Source organism: Parasteatoda tepidariorum, chromosome 8 (genome assembly GCF_043381705.1).
Source record: "Parasteatoda tepidariorum isolate YZ-2023 chromosome 8, CAS_Ptep_4.0, whole genome shotgun sequence".
NCBI lineage: Eukaryota > Metazoa > Arthropoda > Arachnida > Araneae > Theridiidae > Parasteatoda > Parasteatoda tepidariorum.
The window spans coordinates 12460751-12482285 of NC_092211.1; the positions used below are offsets into that span (position 1 = coordinate 12460751).

Here is a 21535-nt window from a genome sequence, read left to right on the forward strand (position 1 = left end):
GATGCATTATGTTATTTTACCTTTCTTTCATGTGTGATTTCAGAGCAGATTCTTCCATTTTTGCGATATCGATCTCCTTCATGCATAATCGGCATTTGGCTCTGAACTTATTTTCGGGCATCGATAAAATCCATTCCTTACAAGCTGGATTATCCATCCATTGGGGATTAAAATAGCACTTCCCAGGCATAACTAGTCTAAACTACATAACACAAATACGAAGCCGTGCCTTTGCGAATACGCTTTACAATAAAGTTTTGAAATGACGCAATAAAGTTTTGAAATGACGTAAGGACAAGTGTGGATGGCAAATTTATTGAACGGCAAATTTATTGAAAACTACAAGGTACATATTGTTACGAAATTCGAGAGTATTCCAGTTTCGATAAGAAAAAAGAAGATCTAAGCATATACGACAGAAGATGAAGTGGAGTCTCGCCCCGGACGCATTGATTGTCTGCTGTGCTCCGCGCGCTTGGCAGACACCAAGATGCTAGGCCCGGTTAGATACGGTGGCATTTAAAACCACGTGAGAAAGCTCGGGAACAAAACAGAACGAACGAGAAAAATCCTCGGGTGTTTTATAAAAAGGGCCGCCGGCAGTATTGGAGAAATTCAAGGACCTAAGACGTTTTTCAAGCACTTTCAAGGACCTAAATTTAGCACAAAAAAATTCAAGGACTCTCAAGGACCGTGGGAACCCTGAGAAATGTTTTTTCTTTCATTTTTGAAAGAACACCATAACTTTTAAAGACCATGATAAAAACATTTTATATTTTATTAAAATATGACTGTGAGTAGGGATTTTATTACAAATTCAGATATTCGGAATACCATGAAATGGGGGTGGGGTATTTTTAAATTCCATTTTAACAAATTAGATTTTTTAGCCACCTAAATCCATGACTTTCCATGATTTCCTTTTAAAAAAAATAGTTAAAATCATGACATTTCATGACAAATTTTGCTCAATACCGAAATTCATGATTTTCCATGACTTTCCAGGCGCACGGATACCCTGTATATTGTTTAAAACTAATTAAAAAGTTAGGATAGGAGGAGGGGTTGACGAATTAAAATATTTTAATACAGCTGTGCTTTGCATTCGACTTGGTTACCATTCAAGTTTATATGTTGTGCTAGACAATTTTGAAATGTGACCAAAATCGCTAAAGGTGGAGCATTTTCATTTAATTTCAAAAATATTCTCTCTCACGCTTAATCATTTACATTCTTTTAAGATTTGTTTATATTATCAGAAATGTTGAGAATTGGATTTAGTTTATTCCATTACAATTAAGACAAGGTTTTAATGTTTAAAATTATTCTATTATTGTTCTTTTTTAAAATAAGAAAAAATTCATTGAAACTAAGCAGAATGCTTATTAAATAAGCTATTATCTTAAACAAAATATGTCAGGACAAAATCTGAAGTTCAAGTGAATATAATACAATTCTGCTATTTTCTAGTTGCTTAGTTGCAAGTTTAATTAGATATAATGTTCATCAACTTTTTTCTCTTTTTTTGTAGCTTTTTTCTTGTTCTACGTGAATATTCATTTAATGGTTATTTTTTATTTCTTCACTATAGAAATATCATTTATATTTCTTTTGTTGTGATAAATCAGCACTGCACTATATTTTACAGATAAATAATAACAATTATTTACTAAATCCATAAAGTATTTCTATATAAATCAAAAATCATCATTTATGAGTAAATGAAAGAAATAAAACAGGATGTGTAGCCATATTTCCAACAAAAAATAAGCACCTTTTAAGCACAGGGGTGATTGTGAGCCCAACAACTAAAATCATTAATGACGCATTTCAAAAAATTAATGTCTTTATAAACTTAAATCATTGATACTTTCAAAACATAAAATTCCAAACAAGTTATATGCAGCAAAATTTAGATGAATAATTATGTATAAGTTTACTTTTATCTCTAATCAAATGTATTATTTTACCAGAAAAAAATATTTACGATCCGGAAGTTTCCGGATCGTAAATATTCGGTTAGTGAATTGTAACAATTAGCAAAAAATCCGGAAATCCGAATTTTTTCCACAGCACAATCGTCTTTATAGGCATTTTAAAAAAATATTTTTAAGCACTTTTTAAAAAAAAAATGCAAGAAAGAACATATATTCTAAAAATATTTTCATATTTTCTTTCTTCTCAAATAAAAATTCATCTATGTGTTCATGAAATTAACAAAATGCCAAAACTTTTTCAGATTACTTTTTTCATGCGTGATTACAACAATCCTTGTCATTGGATCCAACTTAGTTAATGTGTCCCCTTGAGTAATTCATCCAACATATAAAATGATAGACGCTGTCCCATCGTATGGATGATCACGGTAAACCGAAATTTATTGTGATTGAATGAATAGTGAAAACTTTGAACTGAACATTGTGAAAACCATGCTTCTTAACGTAATTCAGGACAGCAATCATCATGACTAAGAAAAAGTCTTATTTTGGAAGAAAGAAAATTAAGCACTTTTTACAAATACTTAATGAAAGAAGCCACTTTAGGGGGTTTTTAAAAAAGGAAATCAAAAATAAGCACCTTTAATCAATTTTTATAAATTTAATACTATACAAATTGGATATAGTGGTCATTATAATTATTATTTATATTGAGTTAATATATTTCAAACATTTGAACTTTATGCTATAATTAATAAGCCTATTTATTTTACTAGACAGAATAAAGTACACTTTAAGGAAAATAAATACAGATTTTAAAGATAGAATTACTTAAACTTAGAGTAAAATAATAAATAATATGAGTAACAAAGAAATGTTGTATAATAATTTTTTTGATAGGATAAAAAAGATGTATCATGTAGTATCATGTATTTACCAAGGAGTTGGACTAGATTAGGATGCTTCATTTCCTTCATAATGGAAGCTTCTTCAATGAAGTCCTTCAGAGCCATTGTATCTTCCTACAAAACACAAAATATGATGTCCTCAAAAACTTCCAACATTTTTAAAAATATAAAACATTTAAAAAAACACAAATTCATTTTTTTGCATTTGGCATCAATGGGTCTGTTTTGGCATCCTTTATAGAACATAGTTGGAGTACCTTTTCAATTGAAAAATTGATGCACAAAGAAACCAAAAATTATAATTTATTTTATATATTTATGAATTTTCCGAAATTAAAAAAGGGTCAGCAACATTCTCCCATTTCTTTGCCTGCTTTTTAAATAACATGATGTTAAAAATCCTAAAGTTTAAAAAAAAAAAAAAAAGATTTCTTTTATTTAAATCAATATTTTTTTATTGTTATTAAATAATGTATCACTTTTTTAGAACATTTCATTTTTTTATCAGCACAAAACATTCAATTTAAATATTAAGTAATAAACCAGGGTTCCCACTCTATGATGAGATTGAAATTCAAGGACTTCCCAGGACTTTTCAAGGACCTTAACAAAATTTTCAAGGACCTTAATCTAAGATCAATATTAAAAATTATTCTCTTCTATTTTACTAGAAGCAACAATGCTTGTTGTGGCAATAATTAATTTCAAATATAATACCTAAATGCTTTGCCTANAGATCTAAGCATATGCGACAGAAGATGAAGTGGAGTCTCGCCCCGAACGCATTGATTGTCTGCTGTGCTCCGCGCGCTTGGCAGACACCAAGACGCTAGGCCCGGTTAGAAACGGTGGCGTTAAAAACCACGTGAGAGAGCTCGGGAACAAAACAGAAAGAACGGGAAAGATCCGCGGGTGTTTTATAAAAAGGGCAGCCGGCAGTATTGGACAAATTCAAGGACCTATCAAGTTTTTCAAGGACCTAAGACGTTTTTCAAGCACTTTCAAGGACCTAAATTTAGCAAAAAAAAATTCAAGGACTTTCAAGGACTCTCAAGGACCGTGGGAACCCTGTAAACATAAAAGAATATATTTACATAAGATTTACCATAAAAATGTTAAATATAAAAGTCAAATTTGAAAAAAAATTAAAAATCTTTAGAAATATTTCTTTTAAATATGCATAAATTAATCAATAAAACTATTTAAATGTCATGTTATGAAATTATTATCTAGTAAAATGAATTATTGTTCCATTTATGAGAATACATATACATTTATTCGTTTAATATTATCACTAGTTAAGGAATACATTACACACATTTTTAAAAAAAGAAGATGCAGTCAAACCCTGATATTGTGGACCATCTGTGGACCAAGTAATATGTCCACAATAAAGGAAGTTTCATTATATCCAAATTGTTTGAAGAATATTTTGCTATGATAATTGAATTATTGACAATTAAGATTGCAATTTTTTCTTCTTTTCATTTTCTCTTAATTTTTTACTCCAGAAATGTAGATCAAATTAACAAAGAAATGGTGGTTCTATCACATGCTTGTTGCATAAGGAAAAAAAGTTACATGGTTTTTAGCTTTTTTGTATGTTGTGAAGAGCACTTTTGGTAATAATATGATAATAATAACAAATGAATAGTTCTGATAGAACTAAAATAGAATATATGCAAAGGATGGTATTCTATTCCTGCTGAACATGGGAAATTTGAAAAAGAAAATAACTTCACTTTCTCCCAAAAGAATATAAACTTATAGACACAGGTTTTATCTTACATAAATGATAAAAAGGTTTTAGTTGTATTAAATTTTACACAAAAATGATAACTAGTTTTATGTTTGAAAAAATAGTTTTTTTAAAAGTCAATCAGTGATTTTTCTTTCAAAATAAATCCTAGTGATTTTAAGCAGGATTTAAATCAAGCATATTTGAATTGACGTACCTAGTCAAAGTCAAGACAAACTACAATGACATTTTTAAATTATATTTTAGTTTTTTGAAATAATAAAAACTGTTTTCGAACTATTTCAAGTTAAAAGATTATTAACTGCTTCCCTTGCCAATTTTTTTGAAAAAAAAAATACAAAAAATTAACATATATTTTTATTTCAGTAATGAATACAAGGAACTAAAACAAAACATAATACACAAGTTCTTAAGTTGAAATTTTAATTTTTTTATACGTAAAAAATATTTAATTTAGCATCAGTATACTGTCCCAAATTATCTCGGGCAAATGAAAAAAGTTAAATATTAGTCCTTCTATATGTTCACATTTTCATAATCTGAAAAATCATCAGCATCACTTTTACTTTCACTAGTGAGTCATTTTTTTTACTCTTTTTTCTATGTAAATTCAGCAACCATCGTATATGCAATTGCACAAAACACGTCTGCAGTCTCACAAACAGCAAACTTCCCAAACAATTGTTGGCAAACTTCCAACCACAGCAGATTATGATTTTTTTTTTTGCTTTCAGCCGGGTAAAAACGTGATAAAACAAAACATATTGACGAATTCTGCTATGAACAAGTTTACTTGGAATGATAAATATTTGCAATATATACATACCCGAGCAGTGTTTTCATTACAGAAAAAAAAAATGAGAGAAAATTTCTCACCCTTTCTCAAAAATTGGGTGAGATCTCAAAAAGTTTAGTGAAATTTCTAAAAATTAAAAAAAACATGATTAGACTTGGAAAAAAATATTTCTTTAATTATAATACATTTTTAACATCTCCTAACTTTTCAAAGCATTGAATATTTTTGCTCCATCATCTTATGAAAAATGTTCTATATCTACTTTTTCATCAGCTTCTCTCATTAGGTTGCTCAAATGTTTATCAGTCATTTGTATACGATATTTTGTGTTAATTCGGTTTTGAGTGCTAAATGACGTTGCAACAGATGCTGAACAATTCGGAATCACTAAGTAAATTTGTAGCATTGAAAAAAATTTAAACGTCTTACATGAAGAAATCTTGCCTTCAGTGAACACGTGGTTGCAGAGAAATGTGTTCTGAAAGGTGTTCCGTCACTCAGGGAGGGGTATTGTGTTCTGCTGTTCGCACGTGTTCGAAACAATACTGGTAAATAGGGAAGCTGGATAACAAGCATCGATGTTGAAAATAATGAAAGATCAAGGAAGAGAAGTTAAACGGATTCTATTCAAAATGGCAGAAGACGAAATTTTTCCAAAATTCGCGAGATTCGCGCTCTTTGAAATTGATTAATAGAGTGTGCGATCTTCTCGTGTTAATCATTTTTTAATGCGAGAAAAGTAAAAAATAAACGAGATTCTCGCGCTGTAGTGAAAACACTGCGAGTTAACGCGGAATAATCAGGGAAGCAGTTAAAATTATTACAAAAAAAAAATAAAAAAATACATTTCTAAGGCAGAACTGGAATTGTTAAAATCCAGTGATTGGTGTTATTTTCTGAAGCAACTGAAGCTAATAAAACTAAAATTCTAACAAAGGAGAGTTACTTTGAGAGTTTTGACAGCCACTGTCATGTTGTAACGTTTCCATATGGCTTCATAAACATCTCCATATTGGCCACCCCCTAACCGATGCTTCATCACAATGTCGGTACGTTCTATCTCCCACTCATCAGGTTCTGGGCTCAAGGCAAAGACGGTAGGCTTGTTCCTCTTGGGTGCAGGATACAAAAGAACAGTTATCAGGCCATCTGTATGAATGGAATGATGATGGACTAACTCGGCTAAGGTGTTGAATGGACACTCCGAGGTTACGAAAACCTAAAAAAAATTAATCCATCTTACATTTGTCGCAAATTTTAAAGTTCATAAAACACAACATATTTATCAGAATAATAAATTAAAATTATCAACTGAAAAAATAATAACCTATGGTTTTCCATGCAAGTAAATTTGTCTTTAGTGAGATACAGTTATCTCGTTTGAATTGAAACTCAAAGGAAACTGAAACTATACAAAATTCAAACTAAAAGAAGTATCACATTACATTTTCAGACCTCACAACAGACAGTTGGGATATTTTATTAATGAAGGGGTTATTTCAGCAGAAGCTGGTTTCAATTTTTTACTCATTCAACAATTCTTGGTGATACAGAATATACCATCGTATCAAAATTTCAGAAAATACGAGGGCTGTTTTTAAAGTAAGGGCTATTTTGGTGTGTAAAATAATATTTGACGTGTTGATCACAACGAGTGCTTGTGTCATGTCCTGGCATTCCTGGGAAACAACTGTGCTTAGTTACAGCTGTGTAGGTAATCTGCACAGTCAGTTCTGTATCATTAAAATATTCTAAATTAACAAATTGCCCACCATGAGATACAGTCAAAAATGCGTTTTTCTAGTCGGTAAAAACCTGTCTGCTTCATACATTCACCGGCGGATTTGTGAAGTTGACAACTTAATAACTTAAGGTAGGTCTCTTAGTGGTTCAAAACAAAAATCAGGACAATACACAGAAACTAAAATAATTTTAAGAAGGGTACTGAAAAACAATTAAAAAAAAATACTGAAATCCTCTTTAACTGTGCACAACTACAAAATAATTGGTGAAACTGAACATTTTCACATGAAAAAAAGTAAAGGTAGGATCAAGTTGATTAAAAATGATTTTAAAAAACTGTAATTTCTCATACAGTGAGAAATCTGGAGTTTGAAATTCCTTGACATTGGAAATAGAGTGCATAGAATATGGATAGATCAAAATAAGTTTTTTTTTTTTTTAAATTAATATTGTAGTTATTTTTTATGCAACAATAAATTACTTTAAAACTATATAATATATGATTATAAACTAAAGAATAAATGCATACAAAATTAAAAATGTTGAAAATCAAGAACAATAATCTCTGCATAATAAAAAAAAGTAAATATACACCAAAGAGCCATTACATTATGACCACCCTCCATCTATAACNTATATATATATATATATATATATAATTGAATTTGTAACAATTTTTTATTCTAATATAATGGGTGATATTCCCGGATTTTGTTGGGGGGGGGACACACAAAGTATCTTCTTCTTTGCATTTTGTAAATAATCACAATAAAAAAATAATTAAAAATCATAAAATCTGCAGTAGTAATTGCCGAAAAAAAGACTGATGACGAAATTCTGAAAAACAAATTTCTCAAATGCGTGTTTCGTTGTTGTAAAAAATAAGATTAGATTGTTGTAAAAAATAATGTATAAAAATATCGGATTTAAAAACTATGGAGAAATCAATGGCAATAGCTACCAAAAATTCAAAAGAATTATTGCCTTAAAAAGTAAATACTCAAATGCACGATTCGAATTTTCCAATTCTTTGATATGTATCAAGATATTTAAAATCCACGTGAAAATCAATAACTGCCGAAAATACAATCCAAACATCGATTTACGATACCATCGGCATAAATTGTGCGCATCAAAAAGTAATGATCTAAATGCATGATTCAAATATTACGTGTAAATTTCTGTAGAAAAGAAAAGTAATTTTTTTTTTTACTTTTCAAAAGAAAAATCCTTTGAATCTCTGTAACGTTACGCAACAATATCGCAGTGATTCTGCCACGGGGGTCACCGTCATGGGTCCAGAAGAATGGCTAGGGAAGTTTTTATTTAGACAAACTTTAAAAATGACAGGAAAAAATAAAACCATAAATTTAAATAGAATCAAGAAACAGTCCAGACCTTTCCATCCGAATCTTCATTAATACGGTAATGATAAACTCTCCCTTCAAATCTGACTGAAATGGATCTCTGACCTGGGCTGCTTTCGCTCTCACGCACCAAGAAACTGCCATTTATACCGCTGCTGAGGAGATACTCCGCTGCATTTCGAGAGATGGGCCCATGATACCAGGAATGCTTCTCCAGGCTATTGACAGGGGTGATGTAGTTGCTGGGAACCCAGCCAACAAGACCGTTCCATGACGTAGCTTCACACCATTCTCCAGTCTTATTGTACGACAAAACTCTCACCTGCTGACCTGAGAATAAGAATAAATTTTAAATGAAATATCATAAATTAAATAAAAGAAAGAAACACCAATAACAAAAAAAAATGTGTGCTTAAAAAAAAATTTACTTAAAATATGCATCTACTCTGCATAAAAGGGTACACAATCTGAAACCCACAAGCAATTAATGTGCAGACATGAAGAAAAAATCTATTTATTACCCATTGGCAAAATGGGTCTTGGATTTGATGGCGTGCGCACTTTATTTGGACGTCATTACACGTTTCAACTGTGTTCAAGAGTAATAATAGTAAACAGTATGCATCCATCGACATTGCATGCGTTGCTATTGCGACCACTGCTGTTTGAGAATTTTTTTTAGAATTCTTTTTTTTTTCTTCCACCAGCAGTCATTCTTAATGTATTTACAGAATAATAATTTAAAGTATTTTTATATTCTTTTTACTGTACTGGCCTGATGGTAATTTCAATACAGGGGTCTGTTTAGAAGAAATTTGGGTCCGTTAACGGACTCTTCACAAAATATCTTTTCATAAAAACGGACCCTTCACAAAATATTTTAACTTAAAAACGGACCCTTCACAAAATGATTTTTCTTTTAATCGGACCCTTCACAAATTTGTTTATCTTCATTATTATTTTGTTAATCGAATAAACCCTTTCCAGGGCAGAAAACAAGAAAGATGGATGTAAACGAATTAAGTTTTGTCTTCGGCAGACGATTCTTCCATTATTCGTCCGAAATTAATATTCTGCGTTCAGCAGTATAGGCTAAATACCAAATATTTGTATGTTGCATCTCTAATTTAGAAGCAGCAATTGTTGTTTATTTTTTAAAATTTAATTTTTTTAATTATAATTTTACAGTGTTGAGCATAATCTTGTATGTCTTTACAATTTAAAAACTCCTTGAAAAAGTTTTTTTTTTTGCAATAACGGACCCTATTTGCACAAATTCATAATAGCGGACCCTGGTTGAAAGAATGTGTGTAATTTTTTCACAATTTCACGAAAAACGGACCTTTCACAAAATGTCTGGACAGACCCCTGCAATATAAATATGAATACTGAAGAAGGAAAACTATTTTGTGACGTCTTGAAGCACATATACAGACAGGATTTGAAAAACCAATCCGACGACAAACATCAATTGAGATCAGTTTTTGCAAACCATGATTAGAAATGTTGTAGTGATTATCGAAGTCAAATCAGAATAATAAAAAATGCATTTGACCAATGGGTAACCAGTGAGCGTAATAAAGCAATCACAATTTTTTTAACTCTTTGTTTTTGGAAAATAAAAATCTCATAATTTTTAAAAAAGAACAAGGTTCCTCTCGTCATCTTCATTTGAAACGGGCGAATGAAGTTGTAGATGGAGTTTTTCTTCTTCATTTGAATTCCATATGGAAAGATTCAGAGCTTGTGCATTACAAGCAGGATTTTCAACAATTAATACAACATATCAAAATTACCATATTAGACCAATTTTACACACCACTGCAGTATATAGTAAGCTAAATAGTTAATAAAATAGTTTTCTAGGCAATCAAAGTATATCATTATAATTTAAGACTTAAATGAACATGTAGAAATGCTCATTAAATTTTATTAATAATTATGTGCGAAGGAATTATGAACAACCAATATCTAAAATATGCATTCCCATTTCGTTAATTAATTATATGTTAAATACAGAATTCAATCTTCTTTTTTTTTAGTTATTAATAAAATTTTTATCAAATGAAGTATTAGCAGAAAAAAAAAAGAGTTACAAATATTAAATATCATACATTTTTGGTACTTGTTAAAATGTAAAATATAAACCTAATCTCAAGTATCATGACAATTTCATTAAGTCAAAATTTAAAATAACAAAGCTAGTCCTTCTTTATCTCCTTTTATTGAAATATTTAAATATAATACACTATTTCTGCTTTTTAGTTCCTAAGTGATTTCACAATCTGAACTGAACTTATCTAAAATCAAAAAATATTCTTTCTAGTCCAGCTGTCATAAAAGAAACAGTGAATAATTGAGTAATTAGAGGAAAAGTTTTGTCTTTCAATCAGAGTTTTTGACCCACCTACAAACCTAAAAAAAAACGGAAGGGTTTTCTTATAAAAACCAACTCAAAAAAACTCAATAAAACATGTACTCAAATGGAATTTTTTTTTTTGAGGGGAATAAACATAATTAAAATAGATTAATAATGAATTAGACACAAGAGAAATGGATTTAAGAGATTTCATATTCATATTTTATTGATTCAAGAATTTTCAAATCAAAACTAACTATAAATACATAGTTTGGAGTTTAATTCCTAAAACTACTAAAAAAAAATTTTAATAAACAGTAACTCTGTAGTTAGTTGGCCTACAAAAGGCTTACTTTATAACAAAAAATTAAGCTATAACTTATGAATGTTTAATAATAAATAAATAAAACAGAATTTTCTCTGATCCCAATATTATGATTTTATTTTTACTCAAGAAAATAATTAATTTAAGAATCTTTTATTAATACAGTAGGGAACCGATTATCCGGAACGATCGGGACCATCGATATTCCGGATAACTGATTTTTCCGGTTTTCTGAATCGCAACAAAAAGCCGTTTTTTAGTAGTTAAACCCAACGAAAAAAAAAATTTAAATAATCTTAAAAAGAAGAAAAAACAATGAAGTAATACATTAATGATTATTTCCAAAATAATGGTAAGGTAAACATCTTTCAAAAATGAACAAAAAATCCTAAAATCTTATGAGGAAAAAAAATTTTTTTTTTTTAAAAATGGCAGGGAAACTAATCGAATTTTGTTCCGGTTTTTTGGTTTTCCGGTTTTCTGATTTCCGGATAACGGGTTTTGTACTGTACCAGCATAAAAAGATGGTTCTGCATAAAAATTAAAACTTTTTTTATTTTAATTCAAAACCAAATTATTATTTTCGCATAAAAGGTTTCTTTATATTAAAAATGTTCTCTTTTCAATCAAAAATTATATCTAAAAAATGTTTAACTACTTAATATCATAAAAAACACTATAAAATCCAGAAATGCCCAATAAAATTAACCTGGGTTTTGGTTTTTTTTAAACCCAGCTTTCAACTGATATTCTAAATTATGGTTTTCTGTCAAAATGTAGGTTCAATATTCTAAGCTTTATCTTTAAACATACTAGCTTTTTTTTTTTTTTTTTTTNAACACATATTTTTTTTTTTTTTTTTTTTTTGCAAAAGGTACAGTAGATGGTAACAGGTAGACTCTATAATAAAAATCATAATATAAAATGGGGCTATTTTAGTCTAATCTTTTTAAATACTCATTAAAGGCAATTTTTAAGATAATAAATACAATTAAAGATAATTTTTGGAGAACCCTGAAATGAATGCTGCACTTTTAATTATAAAAGGGGAAAAAAAGCTTGAATTTAAAATAGTTAATATTTAGCTTATAGAAACAAAACAAAATACAGTAGATCCTATATCAATCATTGCTCATTTGGCAATTCACTGTGAATGATGGATACAGAAAAACAAATGCGGGTAAAAATAAAATATCAAATAATGACCTGAAAATGTAGAAAAATTAATGTAAAAATTAATCATTTAAAATTTCAGCTTGAACACACTTTTTTCATTTATGTACAACCAATAAATTTCGGAAAATTGTAACAGATTGCTGTTAATTTTTTATTTGCCAGAAAGTTCCTCACTGTTTCAAAGGCTTTAAGGCATTCGACAAGAGTTGGCACTGGTTGTAGCTTCATTTCATAGTCTTTATCAGAATCACTTTGCACTTCAATATTTTGAGGTGACTATAACACAGATTTCAACATTTTCATCAACTGATGCTGAAATCAAACATGCTGTTTGAAGCATTTTATCCATACTCTGACCATTTTCTTCATCAATAGCATACATTAATGTTTGTTTTTCTTTCCTCAAAACCAAATATCTTTAATACTTTTTTAAAAAATCGATAGAATTTCTAAACAAGAGACGACGGAATCTGATAGTTTTAAAAACGGTTTAAATGGTTATTATTAACATTATAAAATGAAAGATGCGGGAATGATGGATCAAACAGGGGTGTTTGTCGTAGAGAGTGAAAATCCGGAAAATTATATGAGCAAAAAATTTATATTAATTTCTATATCATACATGTTTAATAAATAACACAACTTTTTGAATTAACATTTATAATTAAATTGCCTGCCAATGCAGACACTTTTAGGGTAACAAATTCAAGAAAAAACACGCTTCTTACAAGAATTGCAATATTCGATGTTAAAATAGCATGAATATGAATCACAATACTGGATTTTAAAAAAGCAAATTTAAATAATGAATTTTTAAATCGCACAAATACGAATCACTGAGCATAACTATTAGATCACGTTAATACGAATCACAATGCATGGTTTTTATATTACATATAAATGCGAAAATTGATGTTTGATATTACAAACGTGTGAAAACAAATCGCAATATTGGATTTTAAAAACGAGTGAATACGAATCTCGGCATTGGATTTTAAACTTGCGTAGACACGAATAGCGATACTTGGTTTAAAAAGGCATAAATACAAATTGTGATATTAGATTTTTAAATCACCAGAATAGGATTTACGGTGTGCGATTTTTAAATCCTGTGAATACAAATCAGGGAATTCTGCGATATTCGCATAAAAATCACGTGCCTTGCCTTTAGTTTTCAGACCCGGAAGAGTGATGCAAAAAAAAAAAAAAACGGAATTCTGGAGTTCCCCAGGAATACAACCACCCCAGATCAAAGTTCAACTATAATTTCAAACTGTCTGTTAAAATTTAAGTAAAATGAGTGTGTAGTCATACCTTTCCTGATAGATAATTGATTCTCACCCCCTGACTGAAAGTCATAGAGAGCAACAAAGAGTTGAGAATCATTTTCATCCTGAGACAATAGGTTGTCTTTTGACATCCAGCGAGAGGGAGCATCTAGGGGAGGAGGAAGATTGCGTATGTCATCTGACACATCAGGGATTTGAGGGAGTGGTCTGCTTTGCAACAGTGCTTCTGAAAAATAATAATAATCATCATTTTGATGCACTGTAAAATTGGAAAAACATAACTTCAAACAATAGAAGGATAATAACAGAAAAAAAATACCTTCATTGGAAATTCGATAAATTCAAATGCTATGTTGCTATCATAGATGAATCAATGTTGATATTTGTTAAACTTTAAGACAATATTTCATTACACATAATTAATCCTCAAAAAAAAAAAGAAGAAAAAGCACCTATACTATCCAGTTATCCTAAGAGCACTTCCCCATTAAAAGTTTGAGGTAACCCGCAGTTATGGAAACGTAAGTAAAACCAGAGCTCATTCTAGGCAGAAAAAAGGGCAGTTTGAAAAAGTTTAAAAAAAAGGCAATAATTTCTTTCTATGGGCTTTACACATTCCATTAAAAACATTGTCAATTTTTTTTTCTACTTTACTAAAAGTACCAAAGCAATCATATTAATTACTAATTTTTATTAATAAATTAACATATATATATCGAGTTAATGAGCTAAGTAGCCTAGTAATTTATTTAAAATGCATGCATATATTAATAAAATAATAAATGTATGTTTTTAAGTGTCTGCAGTTATGATTTAATAATTAAAATGATTAATAATAATTATGATTTAATAATAGTGAAGTAACTGCAAACTTTCAAAGACAAGTGCAACAAGGGGATGTGATGGCTATTTTTCCTTTCCCATATAAATATATGTATTGACAGCAATGACAAACTGAATAAAAAGAGTTGAAAATAAAGAAGGGTTGAGGAAAGAAAGGGCAAAAGGGGTATGGAGTCTATTACATCAGAGCACTAATTTACTTCAGGGGCAACGGGGTGAATTCTTTTGACTAAAAGGGCAGCAGGGTGCTGTGCCCTGTTTACCCAACATAGAATGAGCTCTGGTAAAACCATTTCTAATAAAGAATATTTGGAGACACGACATGACTCTAAGCTAGAGCAATATGAAATGGATATCTCTTCATCCTTATTCAAAGCGATTTGTATTTGTAACCATAAGCAGGCAAGTCAATTAACTGGAGAAGTTCTCACGATAGCTGGACAGTGCCCTTCAGTATGGCTGTTTATTATGGCGGTTTTATAACACAAGTTAATTATTCAAGTAGATAAAAATAGCACTAATATTTTTAGAATAATATCCTAGAAACTATATGACTTTCACAACAAGGCTCTCAACATACTTCAACCAAAGAAAAGGGTCATATTTAAAATTGAATTATTCATGAACATAAAACTTAATCAATTATTTATTTTATAACTGAAGTTATATTTATAAATTCTCCCATACCTAGCTGCTCAATCTTTGTAACATTTAGTCCCTTATGTAATTTATTAAATATGCCATTTAAACGTTCTTTAAATATGACAAAATCAAAACACTTTAATACAGAATAAAGATTTAAAAGTGAAGGATATATAAATAATTTGTTATTTTAACTATCATTTGGTCATTTTAAGTGGGAATGAATGTTTTAAAATGCATAGTACACCAATGATTCCACTATACTTTGGAAAATACTGGTCCTTAAGACACAGGACTTCTTTATTTCTAAGTTCTTTTTAACTAAAAGTGAATGACTATTTAAAATATGAATTCTCCATCTCTTAATTCATCTTTAACATTCACATTTATATTATTTTATCTATGTCTACACAAAACAAATGATTTCAAATTAAGAAGAGAGTCTATTTGAACAATCAAGTCTTTTAATTAGATTTGCGATGGCAACAAAGTAGTTTGATACTCAGAGTTATTTGAATTTTCTCTTCAGTTAATAATAACAAAGGAAAAGAAAATTTTCTGTAGTAACGTTTAAATTAAGAGTTGGCAAGGTTTAGGAGAAATTGGACTATTCCACGGTTTAAACCAGGGTTTTAACCAATCTGTCCAAAATCCCTTTGTCTTAAACTGTCCAAAACCCTTTTAAAATTATGACACAATTTTAAAAAAACATTGTGAAAAACAAAAGGTTAATTTTTGAGCAAGAAACAGAATAAAGAAAAGTTTTTGTTTCATTAAGAAAGTTTGTTATTAATATTGCATTATTTATCCTTATGCAAAAACATAATTTATCAAAATTAAAAGCATATTTATTCATATTTAAGGGAAATGTTGTTCAAAGAATTGTCAACTTTGAAAGTTATAAGTTTTTCCCCATTAAATTATAGTATTTTTCTTTAATAAGTTAAAGCAAATTAAATAAAAGTATCAAATATTTATTAATATATGTAATTATTATGTGTACAATGGTTGCGCATATAGAATTTTTACCTATTACCAATGTTCATGGTTTTGGACACCTTAAGACAGTTTTAGTCAGTTTAGGACAGTTTTAGTCAGTAAAACCCACATGTCCTGTCCAAAACCTGTTTAGGACTTCCAAAACTCCAACCCTTGTTTAAATTTTGCTTACATGAATCTGCTATCACACAATTTTTTTTCCCACGCAAGAGAATTATGCGCCCTTGGGAATGCATTATAACTAAATTACTTTTAGAGTTCCCTCTTGGCATGTTTGGCACATTATAGCATGCAAGCAGAATAAACGGTATCAAACGGTATAGCATACAAGCAGAATAAACGGAAAAGCAAAAATTAATATTAAAAAAACATCTATAAATGATAGTGTTCTAGATACTATTTATATGTAGGTCAAATTTATCGAACTTCAAAAGCGTCTGGTGAAAGCTAATTACTAATAATTTACATTTGCAATTTGTGTAAGATATATTGACAAATAATTTTCAACTTAAAAAAAAAACCAGCTACTATATGAAAAGAATTAATATTTAAAAGAGAAGAAATAACTAAGTGCTTCGAATTAAGTGAAAAAAAAACAATTATTTATACCGTAACCAATACAAAACTTTTTTTTTGCTTGAAAATCTCAGCATTTGATATAAGAATTGAGGCTCATTTGGTAAGGATATGAAACAAAGCATTGATTTGGTAATTGTGGTGGAAAATTACACAAACCATTGTGTTCAGTGAAAACATTTCCAGCGGCTATAGAAGATCTAGAATCTTTGGATGCTTTGCTTCTTTGATAGTGCTTGGCCGGTTTTCCACGGGTACTACTGACGGACGACCCACTACCGCAGCGGGTCTCTTTTCCTTGCTGTGCACCCATTCCAAGGCACTGTTGCCCTGCTGCAGACCAAGCACCACCCTTGATGGCTGAAAAGGAATTAGTTTAGCTAATGATCCATTGTTTTAAGAGTTATTTGAGGGGTTTAAATTAAAAAATAAAAGGAGAGTTTCGGTTTTGATGAGATTCTCAGCGTATCTCTACTGTTTATTTCTTTAGTTTTCTTGAGAAACACAGTGGCAGTTACTGTTCCAAATTTCTCGGAATTTTCTGCCCTTTTTTTTTTTTTTTTTTACGAAACTTCGGTAGCCGAGAATGCCTTGTCGTTTCTAGTAAGAATGAATATTTTATACAGATGGCGCTTAACAAATAATTGAAGACGTCACACCCAAACAACACTTTTTTAATGATTCGAGGCGTGTAAAGTCCTACAAACAAGTATACGCACTACAATTCTGTTCTGCCTATAAACTCTAGCATTGTGTTTTCATTGATTTGATTTTTTTTTACAGAAAAATAAATTATCTAGGATTGTTATAATAAGAAATAATTAAAAGAAGTTTTTATATTTTCTATTAAACCCATTTTAAAATTCGTCTAGGAATCTTTTAGAAAATTTTTCTTAACTTCCATTTTAGCTCTTATTATGCGCCACTATTATCGTTGTTCTTTTTATACAAGATTATCACATAAGGAATTTGGCGATCGCAACGCTCAAATACGCCATCTGGGGAGGGGAGAGACCGATTTCATGCCCCTAGCTCTTCTCTCTTCCCACTCCTCCTCTTTTCAGTTGTACAGGAATGTACTACGATATTTTCCCTTTTCTTAATATTTTTCTTTTTCATTTAATGAAAATATTTTTTAAAATTTCCGTGGTACTTTTCTTTAGAACTATGTTTAATGTAGTTTTTAGTTCCATATAGTTTTCCAACTTAAAAGATTTTAATCTATATGTAAATCAAGAATCATATGTAAATCAACCCATTTCGATCGCCAATAGATAAGCATTTACTATACCGTGAGAGGATTTTGTGGCTTTTCCCTCTATGTAACGCAAATGCAGTTTAGCTCTATCAGAAAGTTCTTCACGGAGGAAAATTTCTCCCGATACTTAATCCAGGAGTACCCTTTCTTTTGGATTGGTTTCAGAATTACAAGGCTACGGAGATGAACGTTGGTAGTCGTAAGCTCAAATTTGGGTCAACTGTCCAACAATGATTATAAAATAAAAAATAACTGCCACATAACACTCTTCGATCAATCTCTCCTGACAGTCATTTTGCTTCTTGTGCGCATGCGATGTTTCTTAGTACACATTATGTTCTGTTAAAGTTGTAAACCTGTAAGTTGAATTTTTTTTAATTTATTTTTTCTTTTATTTGTATTTTTTTTTTTTTTTTATTTTGGCATACCGCACCGAGCAGTTCCTTGCGTTAGTCAGATATTCTAAGGGCTGGACTTCTTCTCTCTGTATTTTTTGGCAAGGGGTGGCGTTTGTGCCCAAACCCCTCATATGAGGGGTGCTAAATTAAAAAAAGGTTTTTGGAAAATGAATCACCTTCCAAAATTAATTTAAATATATATGTTATTGTTTCAAAACTACTAGTTTTCTCTTACTTTTTCGGCATTTCAAGAAGGTTAATTTTATTTATTTATGCTGGAAGGGAAAGGGAAAATTAACTTACCTTCTCTTGTATTTACGTGTAAATGGATAAAAATTGACGTACTAGAAAGCACCAGGAAAAAGAACTATATATTTATTTCACATCAAAGAAGAAAAAACTAAAATTTATAGAAGTTGCCATTCAGTGGTACAATAATAAAATAAAAAATAAAATAAAATAAAAAATTAATTATAGCCTCCTCTACAATGTATTTATTTATTTGTTTATTTAGTTGTGTGTTTACATAAGATATAACTCATAGTCGGCTTTAAGAAGCTACTCTGGTATTAACCTATGCCCCTCTTACAGTGTTTGCAACTAGCAGTGTAAAGTAAATATCGACCAATTTTCCTAAGAGGGTGGTTGATTACTAATTGGAAATAGCAAATCATATAAGATCACCTTCTCTCAGACCAGATACGGCACTTTTCCAAAAAGAAATTGTTTTCTGTGTTTCAATGAAAAATGATTCTTTAAACGCTATTCAGCAATTTTTTTTTATATTTATACATACATAGGAAATTAAAGAGCCACATTTTGTACCCCCTACGAGGTCTATAATTATTTCCTCTGGTAGGGTACACTATTACCTGGTAATAAAATACGTGGTCCAATTAAAATATTATGGGTTAATATTAAGCTCTGATATCGGGCCTTGTGTTAATATTGAAAAATGACTTCGAATCGCCTCGTTTTAAAGCGTTTTAGAAGACGAATTTCCTCATTTTAAACAAAGTATTATATATATATACATACATAGTAACCTATAGGGCAACATTATGGGCCTCCTATTAAGCCTATAATTATTTCCTGTGGAAGGGTACACTATTACCCGGTAATATAATACTTGGACCAATACAAACGTTATGGGTCAATATTAAGGTAAGATATCGGGACATGTATTAAAGCACCTCCTCCGGTTAGTCAACAAAACTTATTTTGGCCCATTGTGGGCCTACTAATTGGTCAATGAAAAATTCCTTTTTTACAATTGTTTGATACATTAAACTCTAATTTCGGGCCAAGTTTGAAATTTATAGGTTAATATTATAGGAAGTAACGGGGTGTGATGTGTGCGTGCCTCCTGATACGAATTTTGTCTCTTTTTCAGCCATTATTCGCTCTTTAACAAAGAAAAATAATTCTTTTCATATATAAAACACTTTATTCACCTCAAAATACTGAGAAAGAAGCTAAAAAAATAACATAAAATAAAATAAATAAATAAATAAAAAATAATCAAAATTTATTTGTTTATTAGCTATTATTCGCTATTTCAAAAAGGAAAAATAGTTGTCTCTATATACAGAACACTTCATTCACGCCAAATTGTCAAAAAGTATATTAAAAAACATAATATAAAATAAATAAAAAAAAAAATTTAAGTCGACCCTTGCAGGGTTTCGAACCCAGGACTTCCGGGACTACATATCAACATTGCCCACAGTGCTACCAACTGCTCCACGCTTCACATACCAGTACCGTGAATATTTAGCTTAAAGCACCTTCTCCCGATTAGTCAACAAAACTTATTTTGGCCCGTTGTGGACCCACTAATTGGTGTATAAATAATTCCTTTGGTGCAATTGTTTGTTACATTAAACTCTAATTTCCTGCCAAGTTTGAAGCTTATAGGTTAATATTATAGGGAGTAACGGGGTGTGATGTTTGCGTGCCTCCTAATGCGACTTTTGTTCCTTTTTCAACCATTATTCGCTCTTTAACAAAGAAAAATAATTATTTTCATATATAGAACACTTTATTCACTTAAAAATATTAAAAATGAAATTAAAAAAGTAACATAAAATAAAATAAATAAATAAATAAAAATTATCCAAAATTTATCAGTATATTAGCTATTATTCCTTATTTTAGAAAGAAAAAATAGTTATTTCTATATAGGGTAAACTAACCAGTGAAGGAACACTTAAGCTTCGCTTGCCTTTTAAAAAATCATATTAATTTCAAAATTCGTAATTTCAGTTAAATGACAGTGCCAACATATTTGTTACTAATTGCAAACTATGCAAAAAAATTGTAGAGAACTTACATAATATTGTTTTAAAGTTTTGGAGATTCAAATAACAAGTAGTAAGAAGACCCAGTGAAGGAACAGCTCTTCACCAGTGAAGGAACACAAAATTGCCCAGTAAAGGAACACTTAGTTTTGGTTATTTTTTAATGCTCTTTATGAATTTTTTAGCCATACATATATATAAAAACAAGACTATTTGTGAAATTATAACATACAAGTACTTGTAAAATGCTAACTTTTTTCTGTAATCATGAACTAGAAATTAAAGTGATGTTAAATACAAAATAAATTTAAAAAATCATTCTTTCTTATAATTTGACAGTCAAATCTAAATAATTGTGTCATCCGATGCTGTTTATTATCATTATTATTTTATCACCTTTTTGTTTCCATTTCTTGAAGCTTTTTTTCTTTTTTAAGTACTTTTTCTTTCTTTTTCTTTTCCATATTCCCTTGTTTTAACTTTTTTTTAGGTCTTTCAGCCTCTTGAAATTTTTGCCATTTCTCTATAGTTAGTGCAAAAGGTAAATTATTTATTTTTCTTCTTATTTGACCTTTCTTTTTATCATCAATATTTGGCCAATGTAAATGGTTCTTCCAAACTTCTTCTGATTTTTCATTAACATTTCTACTATGGCTTTCTCGAAAATAGACGGGGGAAAGGTGTCTTGAAGTTTGAGGAAAATTCATCTCTTGTTGACTTGTATCTAGAGGATCTTTAGAAGTACTGATTTTATTTATAGAATCATTTCTTGTTTCAACTAAGAGAGGATCAGCATGAGGACTCATTTCAAATTCGATATCTAAGATGCATTCATTATCAATACTAGCTTCAGTTCCTAA

The 21535-nt window shown here is 29.9% G+C and overlaps 1 protein-coding gene across 3 annotated transcripts in view; it reads right to left on the bottom strand.

Annotated features, from left to right (window-relative positions):
• LOC107446009 (tyrosine-protein kinase ABL1) overlaps positions 1-17266 on the bottom strand; it is a 41887-nt gene extending 24621 nt beyond the window's left edge. The window contains exons 1-5 of one of the 3 annotated variants that reach the window (XM_043043856.2): positions 16879-17266; positions 13685-13885; positions 8542-8840; positions 6347-6619; positions 2875-2959 (exon numbers count right to left, since the gene is read on the bottom strand). In XM_043043856.2, coding sequence (XP_042899790.1) covers positions 2875-2959; positions 6347-6619; positions 8542-8840; positions 13685-13885; positions 16879-17032 — 1012 coding nt within the window. In that variant the 5' untranslated portion in view covers positions 17033-17266. Of the gene's footprint in view, positions 1-2874; positions 2960-6346; positions 6620-8541; positions 8841-13684; positions 13886-16752 lie in introns of all 3 variants that reach the window. The other 2 variants (XM_043043857.2, XM_043043858.2) reach the window with 2 other exon arrangements.
• Between the last annotated feature and the right edge of the window lie 4269 nt (positions 17267-21535).